The sequence below is a fragment of the Phacochoerus africanus genome, chromosome X (genome assembly GCF_016906955.1).
Source record: "Phacochoerus africanus isolate WHEZ1 chromosome X, ROS_Pafr_v1, whole genome shotgun sequence".
Taxonomy (NCBI): Eukaryota; Metazoa; Chordata; class Mammalia; order Artiodactyla; family Suidae; genus Phacochoerus; species Phacochoerus africanus.
Genome location: NC_062560.1, coordinates 48,664,153 through 48,680,043, shown reverse-complemented (window position 1 = coordinate 48,680,043; position 15,891 = coordinate 48,664,153). Strand labels below are relative to the sequence as shown.

General features: G+C 39.4%; 1 protein-coding gene across 8 annotated transcripts in view; it reads left to right on the top strand.

Annotated features, from left to right (window-relative positions):
• The window catches only part of HUWE1 (HECT, UBA and WWE domain containing E3 ubiquitin protein ligase 1), a 154,944-nt gene that overhangs the window by 64,548 nt on the left and 74,505 nt on the right, over positions 1-15,891 (top strand). For all 8 annotated transcript variants that reach the window (XM_047765241.1, XM_047765245.1, XM_047765242.1 and 5 more), the window contains 4 exons: positions 12,271-12,377; positions 12,768-12,945; positions 13,815-13,906; positions 14,538-14,749. In XM_047765241.1, the coding sequence (XP_047621197.1) occupies positions 12,271-12,377; positions 12,768-12,945; positions 13,815-13,906; positions 14,538-14,749 (589 nt within the window). The remainder of the gene's footprint in view (positions 1-12,270; positions 12,378-12,767; positions 12,946-13,814; positions 13,907-14,537; positions 14,750-15,891) is intronic.

Genomic DNA, 15,891 nt, shown 5'->3' with positions numbered 1-15,891 from the left:
GTTGTTAAAACCTCATTTTTATTGGCATTTATTGAGTGCCATACAAGTTCAAGACAATACACGAGATATATATGCTTCTGGAATTCTCTCTAAAACTGTAAAAGAATTTAGTGAGATGTATAGAATAGAGAAGCCCTCCTTGTACCAGTAGCACACATATTTAATACTTTTGGGGGTGTCTAGAGGAAGTAGTTTTGGATACTGCCAGCACATACTTTGTGTTTTGTGTTTGGCAAAACTCCCTTGCCAAAGCAATTTAGGGTTTTTGTATATTTGAATCCTGTGATCTCACTAAATTAGTTAATAGTTGTTTTGTTGATTTCTTAAAATATTCTGTAAGTCTTGTCATCTACAAATAGTTTTATTTCTTTATGATTTTTATGCTTTTTTTTTTTTAATCTTACTGCCTTGACAAAGATCCTAATACAATGCTTAACAGAAATGGTGAGAATGGGCCTTTTTGTTTTGTTCCTGGGGGAAAAGCACTCAGTATTTCACCATTATGTTTGAGGTTAACAGAAAATTTTTGTGTTGAATGTTTTGTTCCTCTTGACCAGATCAAGGAAGTGTTTCCTTGTGTTACAGCAACTCCATTTTAACATGGAGAGACTTCCTTCCAAGGTTAGTTTCAGGTGGAAAAATTCATAACAATAGTCCTTTTGTATAATAAAAGAAAGATTAATTACACAGTTGGAGAAACCCCAAGTCAAGGGTCAGGGAATGATGGCTCTCTCTTTGGGAGAAAGCCCTAGAACAGAGAAGAACAAGTTCACAGGCCTTTTCTCTAAAGGGGCAGTTTAAGAAGCAACAGGAGGCTACATGTGCTTGTCAGGTAGGGGTGGGGAGCAGGTGCGCTCTCTCAGGATAATTCAGGAAGCACTAAATGAAACCTTTGAGCACATACACAACAAAATGTCGATGGAGATCAAAATTCCTTCTTTAAAGTCTTAATTCATCCTGGTGTTTGAATTAGCCTAACAACCTCCCAGATTTCCTATAAACAAACTTGTATTGGAGAGGGACCAAATTTGCAAAAGAAACCCAGAATAATTAGCAATTATTATTTTAGCTTCATTAATGATAGTGTGGAGCCTTTCAGAAACCCAGGCAAAAGTAGATGGTCAGGAAAAGAAATTAATGGATATCTGAGAATCTCTTAGAGAAGTTTAGTAATATTATTAGCTATTTTAGTTTGTTGTTTTACTTGTTGAACTATTCTGGATACCTTTCCTATATTATTAACCCACATACAACAGGAAGTCCCCTTTTAAGTAAGGCACAAGCTCTACCTTGAAATACCAGTAGGTAATATAATGCTAATCTGTTAACAACGATGGCTTTGTCCCTCATTAAGGGCTTCTAAGGTCTGAGCTGTTTGACTTATATGGTCAGTCAAGAGTTATGCCATTGTCTGGGTAGTCTTTATGAGATGTGTGTTACAGAATTGAAAACACCTCAACTTGTGCTGTTATACCAAAGATGAAGCCCAATATAATAGCTAAAAAGATGGTCTCTTTTGTAGCAGGACTTGATGAAAGAGCTTTCTAGTCAGATCTAAGGTACCCTGGGTATCAAATATCCATAGGACATGGGTGAAGGTATATGGATTAGAAGGGCACAGGTGGTGAAGTATGGAAGACCTTGTTGAGCAGGAGTTGTGTTACTGGAGAACCAGTAGCCCAAGGGCATTGGAGGGTAGAGCTTCTAGTCACCAAATTTTATCAGGGTAGACATGCAAGGGCAAGATAGCCGTTTAAACTTTCAATTGGATAAGCAGTTGAGATCCTGCTGTGTAGCACAGGGAACTGTATCTATCTACTCACTTGATGGAGGATGATGTGAACCAAAGAATGTGTGTGTGTGTGTAACTGGGTCACTTTGCTGTACAGCAGAAATCGACAGAATATTGTAAATCAACTATAATTTTTAAAAAATTAAAAAACTCTCAATTGGTGGGGGAGGCTAGGGAGATCATGAAGAAGTCAGTGAGAAAGTACCTGCTATGATTATGAAGTCCCGCTGCAATAATTACATGCTGAAACTCACCAAATAAAGATTCTGATTCCTCCTGAAGCCCATCTCTGGCGCTTCTACCCCACTTTTTGCTTTTTAGGGCCGTACCCACGGCATATGGACATTCCCAGGCTGGGGGGGGGGGGCAGGGTCTAATCAGAGCTGCTGCTGCCAGCCATAGCCACAGCAACAAAGGATCCGAGCCGCATCTTCCACCTACACCACAGCTCATGGCAGTGACAGATCCTTAGCCCATGAGCGAGGCCAGGGATCAAACCCATATCCTCATGGATCCTAGTCAGGTTCATGACTGAGCCATGACAGGAACTCCCCCAACTTTTATACCCAGCCATGTTCCCTTTAACTTCCCCAATTGCCTTTTCTTCTCTCTTACCTCCTGTCTTATCCTTGCCACATTTTAATCTGTTGATGTATACATATGCTTTGTCCCTAGCCTAGCTAATGCCAATACCAGCATAGTGATTGTGGACTGCTTAACTAGGGAGGATGACAGTCAGTATGAATACTGAAGACCTCCAAGGAGGCAATATTTATCTGTATAAGTGGTTGCCTGGCCTCTGGGGCACCTGGTAACATTGGAGGTTTAGCGGTCAGGTGACATTCTCTGTTACTATTACAAAAAATATTGCCCATCAGTTTGAGGAAGAAAGAAATGTGGGATAATGTAGGGTGAAGTATGGGACTGTCAGATGAGGAGAAATCAGCTCATGGAGCCATGGAGTTGTTTTGAGTGATATGACAGCAGATAGGGGGCAGTTAACATTTGAGGGTATCAGCATTGAGGCCAGGATTATCAGTTATGCTGAAATCATCATCTGGGATTCTGGATTTGTAGAAGGTCCTGGCCTAGCCCCAAAACCTTGAAGGAAAGTTTTATACATTTGAGAAATAATTATAAAAGTGACTGAATTGCTTTGTCTCCAGGAGTTATAGCATAATTTCTTATAGGAAAACTGTGGCCTGAGTGAGGTTACAGCATGGATAAGAAAGAACCCGAAAAGTTTGGCATTGAGCTGGAATGGTAGGATCCCAGACCCAAGCCAGCCAAATGAAGTATTGCCAGGCCAGATGGAACTAGAATGTTCGTAATATTTTCAGACCTGTGGTCTATGGGCCTTGGCATGCTGGAGATTCCCACTTATTATAGGAGCCATTGGCATTGTTATCTCAGATAATGTAGTAGTTTCTCATTCAGTATCTCTGTAATAGAATGGATCCAGAGCTAGCATCCTACTTAAGAATGTTGGTGCTAGAAATAATTCAAGGCGTTCCTATCATGGCTCAGTGGTTAATGAACCCGACTAGCATCCATGAGGACGTGGGTTGGATCCTTGGCCTCGCTCAGTGGGTTAAGGATTTCACGTTGCCATGAGCTGTGGTATAGGTCACAGACTTGGCTCGGATCTGGTGTTGCTTCAACTGTGGCATAGTCTGGCAGCTGTAGCTCCAATTAGACCCCTAGCCTAGGAACTCCATATTGCCATGGGTGCGGCCCTAAAATAAGCAAAAGAAAAAAAAGAATGTTGGTACTGGAAACTAATTTAAGATTTTCCTTTCCTCTTTGGAAGAACCATAAAGTTGTGGATGTGGGACCAGCTAGGCACCAAGATCTCCATTTCTGGCAAAGAGGGTTCTTCAGGTAGTAGACTATCATGTTGAAAAAGGTGTTTGGCAGAAACTTCTCTCATGGCATACAAAATAGTCGGTTTGGGAGGAGGAGGGCTCTTAATTTTCAGTGAATCCCAGTCCATTATCCATTCTCAATACAAGTGCCAGTCTGTGGATTACACCAGAATCAAAAAGAGAATGATCTTTAAGTGAGGAAGGATTTCATCTGGGTATGATAGATTCCCATATGGGGAGTGTCCCCCTTCTGGCTAGAAAAGAGAATAGCAATTCCTAGCAGAATTTTGTTAGGTTGTCAAATGACTTAAAAGGTTGAGAATTCAGAATAACTAAGAAAGTGGGCAAAAGAGAGACCCATTTAGGAGAACATTGTCTTTTTTATAAGTTTAAGAGAGTGTCCTTGAGTAGGCTGTTATGTTTATCTGTTATGCCTGCTGTCTGTGGACAATAAGAAAGATTGGAAGCTCAAGTGATGTCTTGTTTTTACAGCCCATATTCAGACTGAATGAGCAGTAAAATATGTACCCTCATTAGAGTCAGTGTTACTAGGCAGCCCAATGGGAACTAACATTTTGCGATGCCTACAATAGTGGTGTTGTTAGAAGTAGGATGGCAGGAAGGATAAACCAAGAGCAGGCCTGTATAACAATCAGTCTTTGTGAGGACATAGCATTGTGCCAGTGGATTGGGGCAATCACTTACAAATTTGCTAGTCAGAGAAGGGGTGTTTGTTTATTCCTTTCCATGTATTTCTGTTGGCCATGATGCCAATGAGGGCAGTACATAAAGATCACATTAAGAGGCCAGACTGGAGCTCAACTTCTCTCCTAAAAACAACAAAATTCACAACTAAAAGCTGAGCAATCCCCACCCAAATGGACCAGAAAGCTTAAAAAAGATACCCTATTCCGGAAGAAAAAGAGGAGGCCACATCAAGAGGTAGGAGGGGCGATTTCACGGCATAAACAACCCCATACCTCCCGGGTGGGAAGCTACACAAACTGAAAACTAACTGGTTCACAGAGAGAGACTCATCTACAGGAGTGAGAGTTCTGAGCCCCACATCAAACCCTCACGTGCGGGGATCTGGCACTGGGAGAAAGAGCCCCTGAGCATTTGGCATTGAAGGCCAGTGAGGCTTGTGTGCAGGAGCTCCACAGGACTGGGGGAAACGGAGACCCCATTCTTAAAAGGCTCACACGGACTTTCACGTGCACTGGATCCCAGGACAGAGTGAGGTCTCCATAGGAATCTGGGTCAAACCTGACTGCAGTTCTTGGAGGACATCCTGGGAAAACAGGGGTGAATGTGGCTTGTTGTGAGGGAGGGACATTGTAAGCAAAGGTCTCAGGAATATTCAGCAGCTGCCTTTCTCTGGAGGTGGCCATTTTGGGAAAATCTGGCCTCACCTGTCAGTCAGCCTGAGAAGCCCCAGGGCAAACAACAATCCAGGTGGGATCACAACTCCACCCCTCAGTAAACAGGCTCCCTAAAGACCCCTCAGGCACACAGCTGCCTCTAATCCCATCCAGAGACTAAGCCCCACCCACCAGAGGGATAAGAATCAGCTCCACTTACCTGTGGGAAGGCATCAGCCCCTCCCATCAGGAAGCCTACAGCAAGCCCCCATACCGACTTCAGCCACAAGGGTGACAGACACCAGAAGTAAGAGAGGCTACAACACTATTATCTATAAAAGGTCACCACACCAAAAACCTGTAAAAATGAAAAGACAGAGAACTATAACTCAGATGAGGGAGGAAGGAAAAGCCCCAGAAAGTCAGCTAAGCAATGAGATTCTCAGCCTCTAGGAAAAAGACTTTAGCCTGTTGATGCTGAAGATGAGGCAAGACATTGGAAATAAACTGGAGGCAAAGATGGATAACTTACAGGACACAGTGACCAAAGAGATGCAAGATATAAAACTTAAACAAGAAGAGATGCAAAATACAATAACTGAAATAAAAAACTCACTAGAAGAAGCTAACAGCAGAATACAGGAGGCAGAAGAACAAATAAGCGAGGTGGAGAACAGATAAGTGGAAATTACGGATGTGGAACAGAAAAGAGAAAAAGGATTGAAAACAAATGAAGAGAGTCTCAGAGAACTCTGGGACAACGTGACACGTGCCAACATCCGTATTAGAGGGGTGCCAGAAGGAGAAGCGAGAGAGAAGGGGACAGAAAAAATATTCCAAGAGATAACAGCCAAACACTTCCCTAACATGGGAAAGGAACCACTCACTCAAATCCAGGAAGCACAACGAGTACCATACAAAATAAACCCAAGGAGGAACACACCGAGACACATGTTAATCAAACCGACCAAAATTAAAGACAAAGAGAAAATCTTGAAAGCAGCTAGGGACAAGAAACAAGTAACATACAAGGGAACCCTGATAAGGCTATCCTGGCAGATTTTTCAGCAGAAACTCTGCAGGCCAGAAGGGAGTGGCGTGATATACTTCACGTGATGAAAGGAAAAAACCTCCAACCAAGATGACTTTACCCAGCAAGGCTCTCATTCAGATTTGAAGGAGACATCAAAACCTTCACAGATAAGCAAAAGCTGAGAGAATTCAGCAACACTAAACCAGCCTTCCAACAAATACTAAAGGACCTTCTCTAGGCAGAAAAGAAAAGCCCGCAACAGGAAACAAAAATACCACAAATGACAAGGCTCGCCAGTAAATGTACAGTAAAGATAGAAAATCATCCATGCACAATTATCCCACCAAAATCAGAAATCATGAGAAGAGGTGGGTACACATGCAAGACACTGGAGATGCACTTGAAATTAAGAGACCAACAACTTAAAGCAATCTCATATACATATAGACTCTTATATCAAAACTGTAGAATAACTGCAAACCAAAAATCTACAATTGATACACAAACAAGGAATCTCTGAAGAAGAAATATTATCTCATAGTAAATAAGTGCATAATCTACCATGAAGGCGGTCATTTGACATCATTCTTGGAATGCTGAAGTCTTCTTACATCTGATTCTGATTTCCTCTCCATGAAAGAATTGATGATAATTATAATTAAATAATGCAACTGTACAATTAAATAATAACGTTCTACAATTGTATTATTTAAAAAAAAAAAGATCACATTAAGAAACCAGAGTTTGGGTAAGGCCATTGTCCATGGGGATACCACAATATTTAACCCAATATTTACTTAAGGGTCTGGGGACTGCAGTGACTGGACATCTCATGGACCCATTGAGCTTATTTAAAAGGTGTGGGCTTAGCTGTGGCATTAAAATGTGCTTCTGTTGTGGTCTTGGCTTGAGTTGAGGCATGAAACCAATTGTAATATGCAAAATCTGAACAGCAATGTAGCCCCAATGTGGAAGGTTCCATAGGGTATGATCCTGAATGGGATAATAATTTGAGTCCATTCGCCAGAAAAAAACCATTAACTGCCACCCAGGAATCTATGAAAACATGGGAAATGGACATACTTTTGTCGAAGTGTGTTCTGCAATGCCAAAATAACCACAGTCAGCTTTTGTGTTGACTCTTGAGTCCCATCCTTTATCAAGAGTGACCCAGTCATGAAATGGAAAGCAGCAACTCTTGAGCAGGCTCTATCACATGTGATTGCCATCCATAATGTAAATGAAATCTCTTTCTAGTAGGTTTTCTACTCATTAAATATATGCCCCTGTGCTTTTATGTCCTATTCCAAGTACCCTGAACAGTCTTGAAAACCGAGGTCACTTGGTTAGGTAAATTACCTTCAAGACAAAAGCCTGAGCCTCTGAATTCTCGATGCTGTTTTCGTATTCTGGATCTTACATTAATTTTTTTATTTTTTAATTTTTTTATTGTTTTATCAACATCTAGACTTTTTAAATGTCTTACTCTGTCTTCTGCCATACTAGACAAAATAAAACCTTTAGCCTGCCTTCACTTCTTTCTTTGATTCATTTTTTTAAGTTAGTTGGAATACATCTTTCAGTAATTTTTAGGGTTTTATACTTCCTTTTCTTAAAGAATCCTGTGTGTATAAATGAGACTGGGTCACTTTTCTGCACAGCAGAAATTGGCACAACATTGGAAATCAATTATACTTTAATAAAAAAAATAAATAAAAGAATTCTGTGGATGTTTCTCTTTTTTTATGTTCATGTTGTGGATAACCCAGATGTTAAACTGGTTCTTGTTTCTTTGCAAAGAGAAAACTTCATTTTCTCTTCACCCTTGAAGTTCACAAATTTTATCAGAATATATTTAGTTCTATTTCTTTTCAGTGCTCCCATACCAGTTCATTAGGCACTTTGTAAAATCTGATTTTTTTCTTCTGCTTCAGGAAAATTTCATTGGTTCCTTTTAACCTATATGTTCTCTTCTGGAAACCCTATTGTGTAGCCAGTAAGACTATCATATTGATCTCCTGTTATTTGCTTTCTGAGAGAATTTCTCTATAATCTTCCAAGATGCTTTTGATTGCCAACTATTAGCTTATTTTTAAGAGAACTTTTGTTTTAGGAGTTAGTTGCTTGGTTCCATCTGGAGCTAATTGGTTTTTGTGTGTGTCCATTTTAATTTTTAATCATCTATTAATTTTATTTTTTCTCTGGTAATACTCTTTATTGTATTTTTCGAGATGTGCTTCATTCAACATAAAATTTACCATTTAAAGTATACCATTTAGTGTTTGTATAGAATATTCCCAATGTTACACACCCATCACCACAATCTAATTTCCATCATCACCAAAAGAAATTCCAAACCCATTAGCACTCCCTCCCAATTCTACTTTACCCCAACCACTCATCTACCTTCTATTTCTATGGATTTATCTGTTTTGAACATTTCATCTCAGTGGAATTATATAGTATGTGGCCTTTGTGTTCAGCCCCTCTCACTTAACGTAATGTTTTCAAAGTTTATCCCTGTCGTAGTAGGGATCAGTACTTCATTCCTTGTTACAGATAAGTTCTGTTCCATTGCTTGGCTATTCCACATTTTTTTATCCATTCATCCATTGATGGACAGTTGGGTCCTTTCCACTTTTTAACTGTTAGACTAATTCTGCTATGAACAAGTGTGGAAGTTTCTCTGTTGACATGTATATTCATTTCTCTTGATTATATACTCAGAGTGGAATTGCTGGGTCATGTGGTAACTCTAACTTTTTGAGAAACTGCCAGTCTATCTTTCACCTTAGTAATTTTCTTTACTCCCTTTATAGATTACCTAGGCTTTATGTGTGTGTGTGTGTGTATTCTATTTAATCCTCATAAACATCTCTGAGGTTGCTATTATCATGATCCTTAAACAGATGACTGAATGGAGGATTTTAGGTTAAGTGATTTCCTGAAGACTAGAGAGCTAAAAAGTGAGGAAGCTGGGACTTCAGGCCAGATATTAGGACCCTGAGTTTAGGGCTCCTTCCACTAAAGCGCTTACTCGGTGAGGCGAGTCATCAGATTCATCTGTCACGCTGTTAGTTTTGCCATCTGTTCTGTATTATTTTTAATGGATCTTAATCATCATCCTGCTTATGAAATAGTAACATTAGCTCTTACAAAAGTGCAAACATTACAGTATAGTACATTATAGATATGAAAAGTGAAAGCCCCTGTTTATCCAGCCCCACAGAGAGCTTGCTATTCATAATTTTGGTGTGTATTCCACCGAAATATTTGCCATGCACGATAATGTACTTTTGTAATTATTATTCTGTTTTTTTTAAAGCCTATTTTCTATTCATACTGTTTTGGCACTTGTTTATTTTCTTACCGACTATTTCAGAAGGAGGAGGAGGAGGAGGGCATGGGAGGGACTGGAAGTTTGGGGTTAGTAGATGCAAAGTACTGCATTTGAAGTGGATAAGCAATGAGACCTGCTGTATAGCACAGGGAACTATATCTAGTCACTTGTGATGGAATATGATGGAGGATGATGTGAAAAAAAGAATGTATATGTAAATGTATAAGAAGGTCACTTTGCTGTAGAGCAGAAATTGACAGAACATTATAAATCAACGATAATAAAAAATTTTAAAAACCAAAAAACCGCAAACATTAGGGTATAGTACATTATAGATATGAAAAGTGAAAGCGCCTGTCTGTCCAGCCCACAGAGAGCTTGCTATTCATAATTTTGGTGTGTGTTCCACCAAAATATTTGCCATACACAATAATATACTTTTGTAATTTTTTTTAATCAAGTAGTAGAGGTTTATTTTTATCTTTTTTTTACAGAATAAAATACATGTATTTAAACACAATTACATTCGCACAGGTTATTATATCATGGATCTTAAGAAAGAGACTAAGTGACTCCCTCTGGAGAAGTGGAATGGAAGATATGCTGAGACAAATAGGAATCATCTATTAATTTTAAAAGAGGGTTTAAACTGTCCCCATTGCACAGTGTTATTATGACTTAGCATTATAGTTAGACCTCCTTAAAATGACAGACTTGATGTCTTAGTAACCTCTAGTAATACACTAGTTTTAGTTTATGAATACTCAATTTTAGTAGCTCCTTGGAATCTACACATTTTGTACAAATGAAAGTCTATGGAAGGGTCTGTCATATACCAGTAGAAACCCCAAAAGGACTTACATTTGCCATACATTTATAGCTCATCAGAAATAACAAAGTTCACTGACAACTGTTAGTCCCAGTAATTAGCAGTATTGTCTGCTGTTTCAATAGCATTTGATGAGTGGTGTTTTGTTCACCATCTTGAACTGAAAATCCTCAGGTTTCTTTTAGCTCTCAGGCATCAACAGTTACAAGTTTGTTTTATAGATGGTTTATAAAGTTTTCAAAATTTTCATTAAATGAATTAGGAAGCCATGTTTTAATTGCTTCTAGAAGGTTTCATAATACATCTAAAATTATTGGCCTGGTTCCTTTCTGTTACTTGGTAGTATTTTTAATTTTAAAAAACTCTTGTAATTCTGCCTTTCTTTCATTTCTTGATAGGCATTTTTTTTTTTTTTTTTAGGGCTGCATCCAAGGCATATGGAGGTCCCAGGCTAGGGGTCTAATTGGAGCTATAGCTGCCGGCCTGTGCCACAGCCACAGCAGCACCAGATCCGAGCTGCATCTGTGACCCTACACCACAGCTCATGGCCATGCCGGCTCCTTAACCCACTGAGCAAGACCAGGGATCAAACCCACATCCTCATGGATTCTAGTCAGCTTCGTTAACCACTGAGCCACGAAGGGAACTGTCTTGATAGGCAATTTTTAAGGACATTTTCTTACAAAAGCATTGCGTTTCTTTCTTTTCTTTTTTTTGCTTTTTAGGGCTGCATTCATGGCATATGGAGGTTCCTAGGCTAGGGGTCGAATCAGAGCTCTAGTCGCTGGCCCATACCACAGCAACATCAGATCCGAGCTGCATCTGCAACCTACACCACAGCTCACAGCAGTGCCAGATCCTTAACTTGCTGAGCAAGACTGAGGATCAAACCTGCATCATGGATGCTAGTCAGATTCGTTTCTGCTGAGCCACGACAAGAAATCCAAGCATTGTTTCTCATTGCTAATACATCTTGCCCTCTTTTCTCGTATTGCCCTCTTTTCTCTATTCGATTTCCCTTAAGTTTGTAAGCTGTTTCAGTTTTCATAGAGCCGGTTATTTAATTATTCATGCCTGTTTACTAAATTTAATTATTCATGCCTGTTAATTTTTTCTAGCTTCTCTTTTAGTTACTTTTTAATGAATGCATTAATGCTATACTAGTTCCTTTTCAGTAGAGTTTTATTCTAGAAGTATTGATAGTTGTCTTACGGCACATTTCTAAATTTTTTCAAAAATTGGTCATATTAATACCCAAGGACGCTTAACATTGCTGGTGGTATAAATTGCCGAAAGGGCTTTTTAGAAGACATTTTGTCAATTTTCATCAGTAAGTTTACATTCACTTTAACCCGGCAAACACACCTCCCTTCCCCCTACATCATACATTTTTTTAACTGCTTAAGCAGACCAAAAAAAGATATTTTTAGGTTTATCAATTCTTACCATTATGGACTGGTTTATATACATGGTGGTACATGTATTTAGTGAAATGCATGAAGCCATTCAAATTGAATGAGTTGTAATGAGAAGGGGAAGATAAAGGAGAATGTACGGTGCATATTACAATTAGAAAAAAAGTTAACCTCGTTAATGTAAAAATATGCTCATTAATGTAAAAAATCTTAAATTTTTCACTTTACATATTTTTTAAAAATTGTATTTAAGGTATACAACATAATTTAATATACCTAGTAAAATATTTTCTACAGTTAAGCTAATTAACATACTATCTCTTCACATAGTTTACTCTTTTTTGTGAAGAGAACACCTAAAATCTACTCTTGGCATTTCTGATACTCAATACAATATTATTAACTATAATTATCATGCCTGTACATTACCCTCCAAAAATCTTGAAAGGGTAGTCACTAAATTCCTAACAGTGACCGATCTCTAATGAGCAGTATTAAGTACTTTTACTTCATAGTAAGCATATGCATGCATTTAAATTGTTGTACATTGAGTTCTTTGTTTTATTTGAGCCTTTGGAGTTTTAATACTTGTGGAGAATCTTTCAGTTTCTTATATTTCTTATCCTTTTTCTTAGCTACTGAAGTGGTGACTGTGTTCGTATTTCAAGAACCATCACTGCTGTCCTCACTCCAGGATAATGGATTGACAGATGTCATGCTGCATGCTCTGCTTATCAAAGATGTGAGTCCTTTCTGCTGCTTTGTAAAGAATCTTTTTTGTTTGTTTGTTTCTTTTGCTTTTTAGAGCCGCACCCCTGGCATATGGAGGTTCCCAGGCTAGGGGTCCCATTAAAGCTATAGCTGCCAGCCTACACCACAGCCACAGCAACACTGGATCCGAGATGCATCTGCAACCTACACCACAGCTCATGGCAACGCCGGATCCTTAACCCACTGAGCAAGGCCAGCGATCGAACCCGCAACCTCATGGTTCCTAGTCGGATTCATTTCCACTGTGCCACCACAGGAACTCCTGTAAGGAGTCTTGTGTATAGTACCCCTGGCCAGAGTTTCCTAACTCTATATCTGGACTCTTTCAGGTGTCTCCAAGTTCACTTTATCATCTCTTTAGGTTCCTGCTACCCGTGAAGTCCTTGGCTCCCTCCCAAATGTATTCAGTGCACTCTGCTTGAATGCCCGAGGTCTTCAGTCATTTGTACAGTGTCAACCTTTTGAACGTCTCTTCAAAGTTCTTTTGTCTCCAGATTACCTCCCAGCCATGCGGAGGAGGAGGAGTTCTGATCCTCTTGGTAAGTCACCAGGATTTATCTCACAGTACATAATTGGTTTGCTGTCATGCCAAGATTTAGGTGATTATCAAGCCACCATTTAGCAAGGAAACCCTTCCTTGCCCTTATTCCATTTCTGTGGTTAGGTATGCTAAGCTTAATGGGAATTATCACCATACATTCTCTTGCAGGTAAAAAAGAATACTTCATCTATAACCTCTGCTCATAATACTTCCATGCTTCTCAACAGTTAAATGTTCTGTTATACTGCTGGCAAGAAATAGATATGAGAGAATTAGCAGTAGACTTTCAGGTCTACCATCTAGTCTTCAGCAATAGGAGATAGGGAGTCCCAAGGTGTTGATCCTGGTAATCTTCTATTCTAATGTCCAGGTCCCTAAGATAGTCACAAATAAATAGATTTCGTTCTCAATGTATTTGAGACCAGACCATTGAGGCATAGAAAGAAGGTAAGGTTCCAGAAAGAATCCAGTTTTCAAAAATGTGCTTTGTGCTTTCAGCCACCACTGTAGCATTCTACCCACTAACATTCTTTACTGGAGCAGAAAGGACTAAAAGTTTATATACTTCTTTCTTTTCTTGCTCTCTCTTCACTCTATAATACTACTTCAGACTTTGGCAGTAGAGATTACTAGGATAGAATATAGCACACATGGTTGCTTTAAAATATGTTTACTAGACTGATAGGTTTCCTTTTTCCTGCCCAGTGATTTGGTTGCAGAGGTTGGTATGAATTCACTTGTGAAAGCATGGCGTTAGAAAAACACTACCAGCTCAGTTTCTTCTTTCCTCCTTATATTGGCACAAAAAAATAGCTCGAGCTATATTTTATTCAGTCTTTCTAACAGTTCCATTTTTTTTGCTTTAAGGGGATACTGCCTCCAACCTGGGGAGTGCTGTTGATGAGCTTATGAGACATCAGCCCACCCTCAAAACAGATGCGACAACTGCGATCATCAAGGTGGGAAGTGGCCCGTTGGGCATGAAAAAGCAGTGAAATTGGAGTGTTTAGGAAAAGGCATAGTTTACTGGAAGTCATTTGGGTTCTTAGACTATACCTACAAGAGCATTATGTCTGCCTCATTTTCTCCCAAGTCCTTGGGTTGGTTCTTCAGGCCACCCCCAGTCCCTCCCCTGACAAATGTCACTTATGTGTTACTTTCTTTTATAGGATATTAAGAAGTTGCCACGGCTTAGCTTCTGTTTGTAAAAGCATATTAATTACCCTTTATAATCTTTGTTGCTCGTGGGGTTTTTTTGGGTTGGAGTTTGGTTTTTGTTCACATTTACTATCCCTGCCAGTTGCCTCTTAGAATTGTTGAAACTAGTATGAGTTACTGGTACTTGGCAAGTTAGAACTTGGAGTCAGATCTCAGTCAGTCAGTCACATAATAGCCATGTGACCCTGAAGAAGTTACTTAACTTCATAGGACTTCAGTTTCCTTCTTTGTAAAACGAGGTTAATAACTACATTCCAGGAATGATGTATAAAGTATTTTGGGATTTCTGTATGTAAGTAGTGCTCCAAAAATGTTAGTCATCTCCACATTCCTTAATTACTAATAAACAATCTTGTTTCCTTTGCCTTTTAGTTACTTGAAGAAATCTGTAATCTTGGAAGAGACCCTAAGTACATCTGTCAGAAGCCATCAATCCAGAAGGCAGATGGCACTGCCACTGCTCCTCCCCCAAGATCTAATCATGCTGCAGAAGAGGCCTCTAGTGAAGATGAAGAGGAAGAGGAAGTACAGGCCATGCAGAGCTTTAATTCTACCCAGCAGAATGAAACTGAGCCTAATCAGCAGTAAGTGTTCACAAGACAAATTCTCTAACACTGTGATCTAGAGCATTGTTTCATCTGTAAAATTAAGGGAGTTGGATTAGATCCAGTTTTAAGGTTCTTCAGGCCCTAAATGTCTATAGTTTTTCTTTCTTTGACCCTTATGTGTCATTTGTGCTTTGGTGTTTAATTGTTTTGGTTGCCTCAGTAAAGCTTTCTTTCTTAAAAAGCTGTTCATGAGGAATTCCTGTTGTGGCACTGACTAGGAACCATGAGGTTGTTGCGGGTTTGATCCCTGGCTTTGCTCAGTGGGCTAAGGATCCGGCATTGCCGTGAGCTGTGGTGTAGGTCGCACATGCAGCTTGGATTTGGTGTGGCTGTGGCTGTGGCATAGGCCAGCAGTACAGCTCCGATTAGACCCCTAGCCTGGGAACCTCCATGTGCTGTAGGTTCAGCCCTAAAAAGGACAAAAGTCCAAAAAAAAAAAAAAAAGCTGTTCATGAAATTGAATCAGAATTTAGTATATCAGATTGAACAATCAGATGGTTTCACTTTGTTGATTTCATATTCCATGTCACTGATTGCTTAAATGTTTCCGTAAGTGAATATGAGACATGTTGCACTTTTGAAGCCTATCTCTTAACAAATTCTTAAGGGTTAAGAGATTTCTTGTTGGTTGGTCTTTGTTTTTTGTTCATTTGATCTGTTCACTCCAAATAAATCAGACTTTGAAGTTTACTATAATATTTTATCTAGGCACAGTAGATTTTCCTTCTAATATTTATTTGCAGTGTGCTGTACGTAAAAATTGATTTACTGGGAGAGGGTGAACTTAAAGACTGCTGGTAGATAGTCCACTTTGGTTTTTTTACTTACCATGTTTGCATGCAAGGGATGAAATGCACCTGCTGTAGCTGGAACTCTTAATCGCCTTCCTGCTAGAAATGGGTGCAATTCCTCTGGATAGTCATGCATTCACTCATTTAATAACTGCTTTTGATGTGTAAAAGTAGCTATGAGGAAAGCATAAGCATTTTACGCATGGATATGAATGGGTTTGAGCTGGTCTTGAAGGGTGGCTTTGGACTTAGGAGAAGATTATGGTGGAGTAGATAGGAAGAGCAACTGGTCTAGAATCCAAAACAGGTAGGCCCTCCTGGAACTCT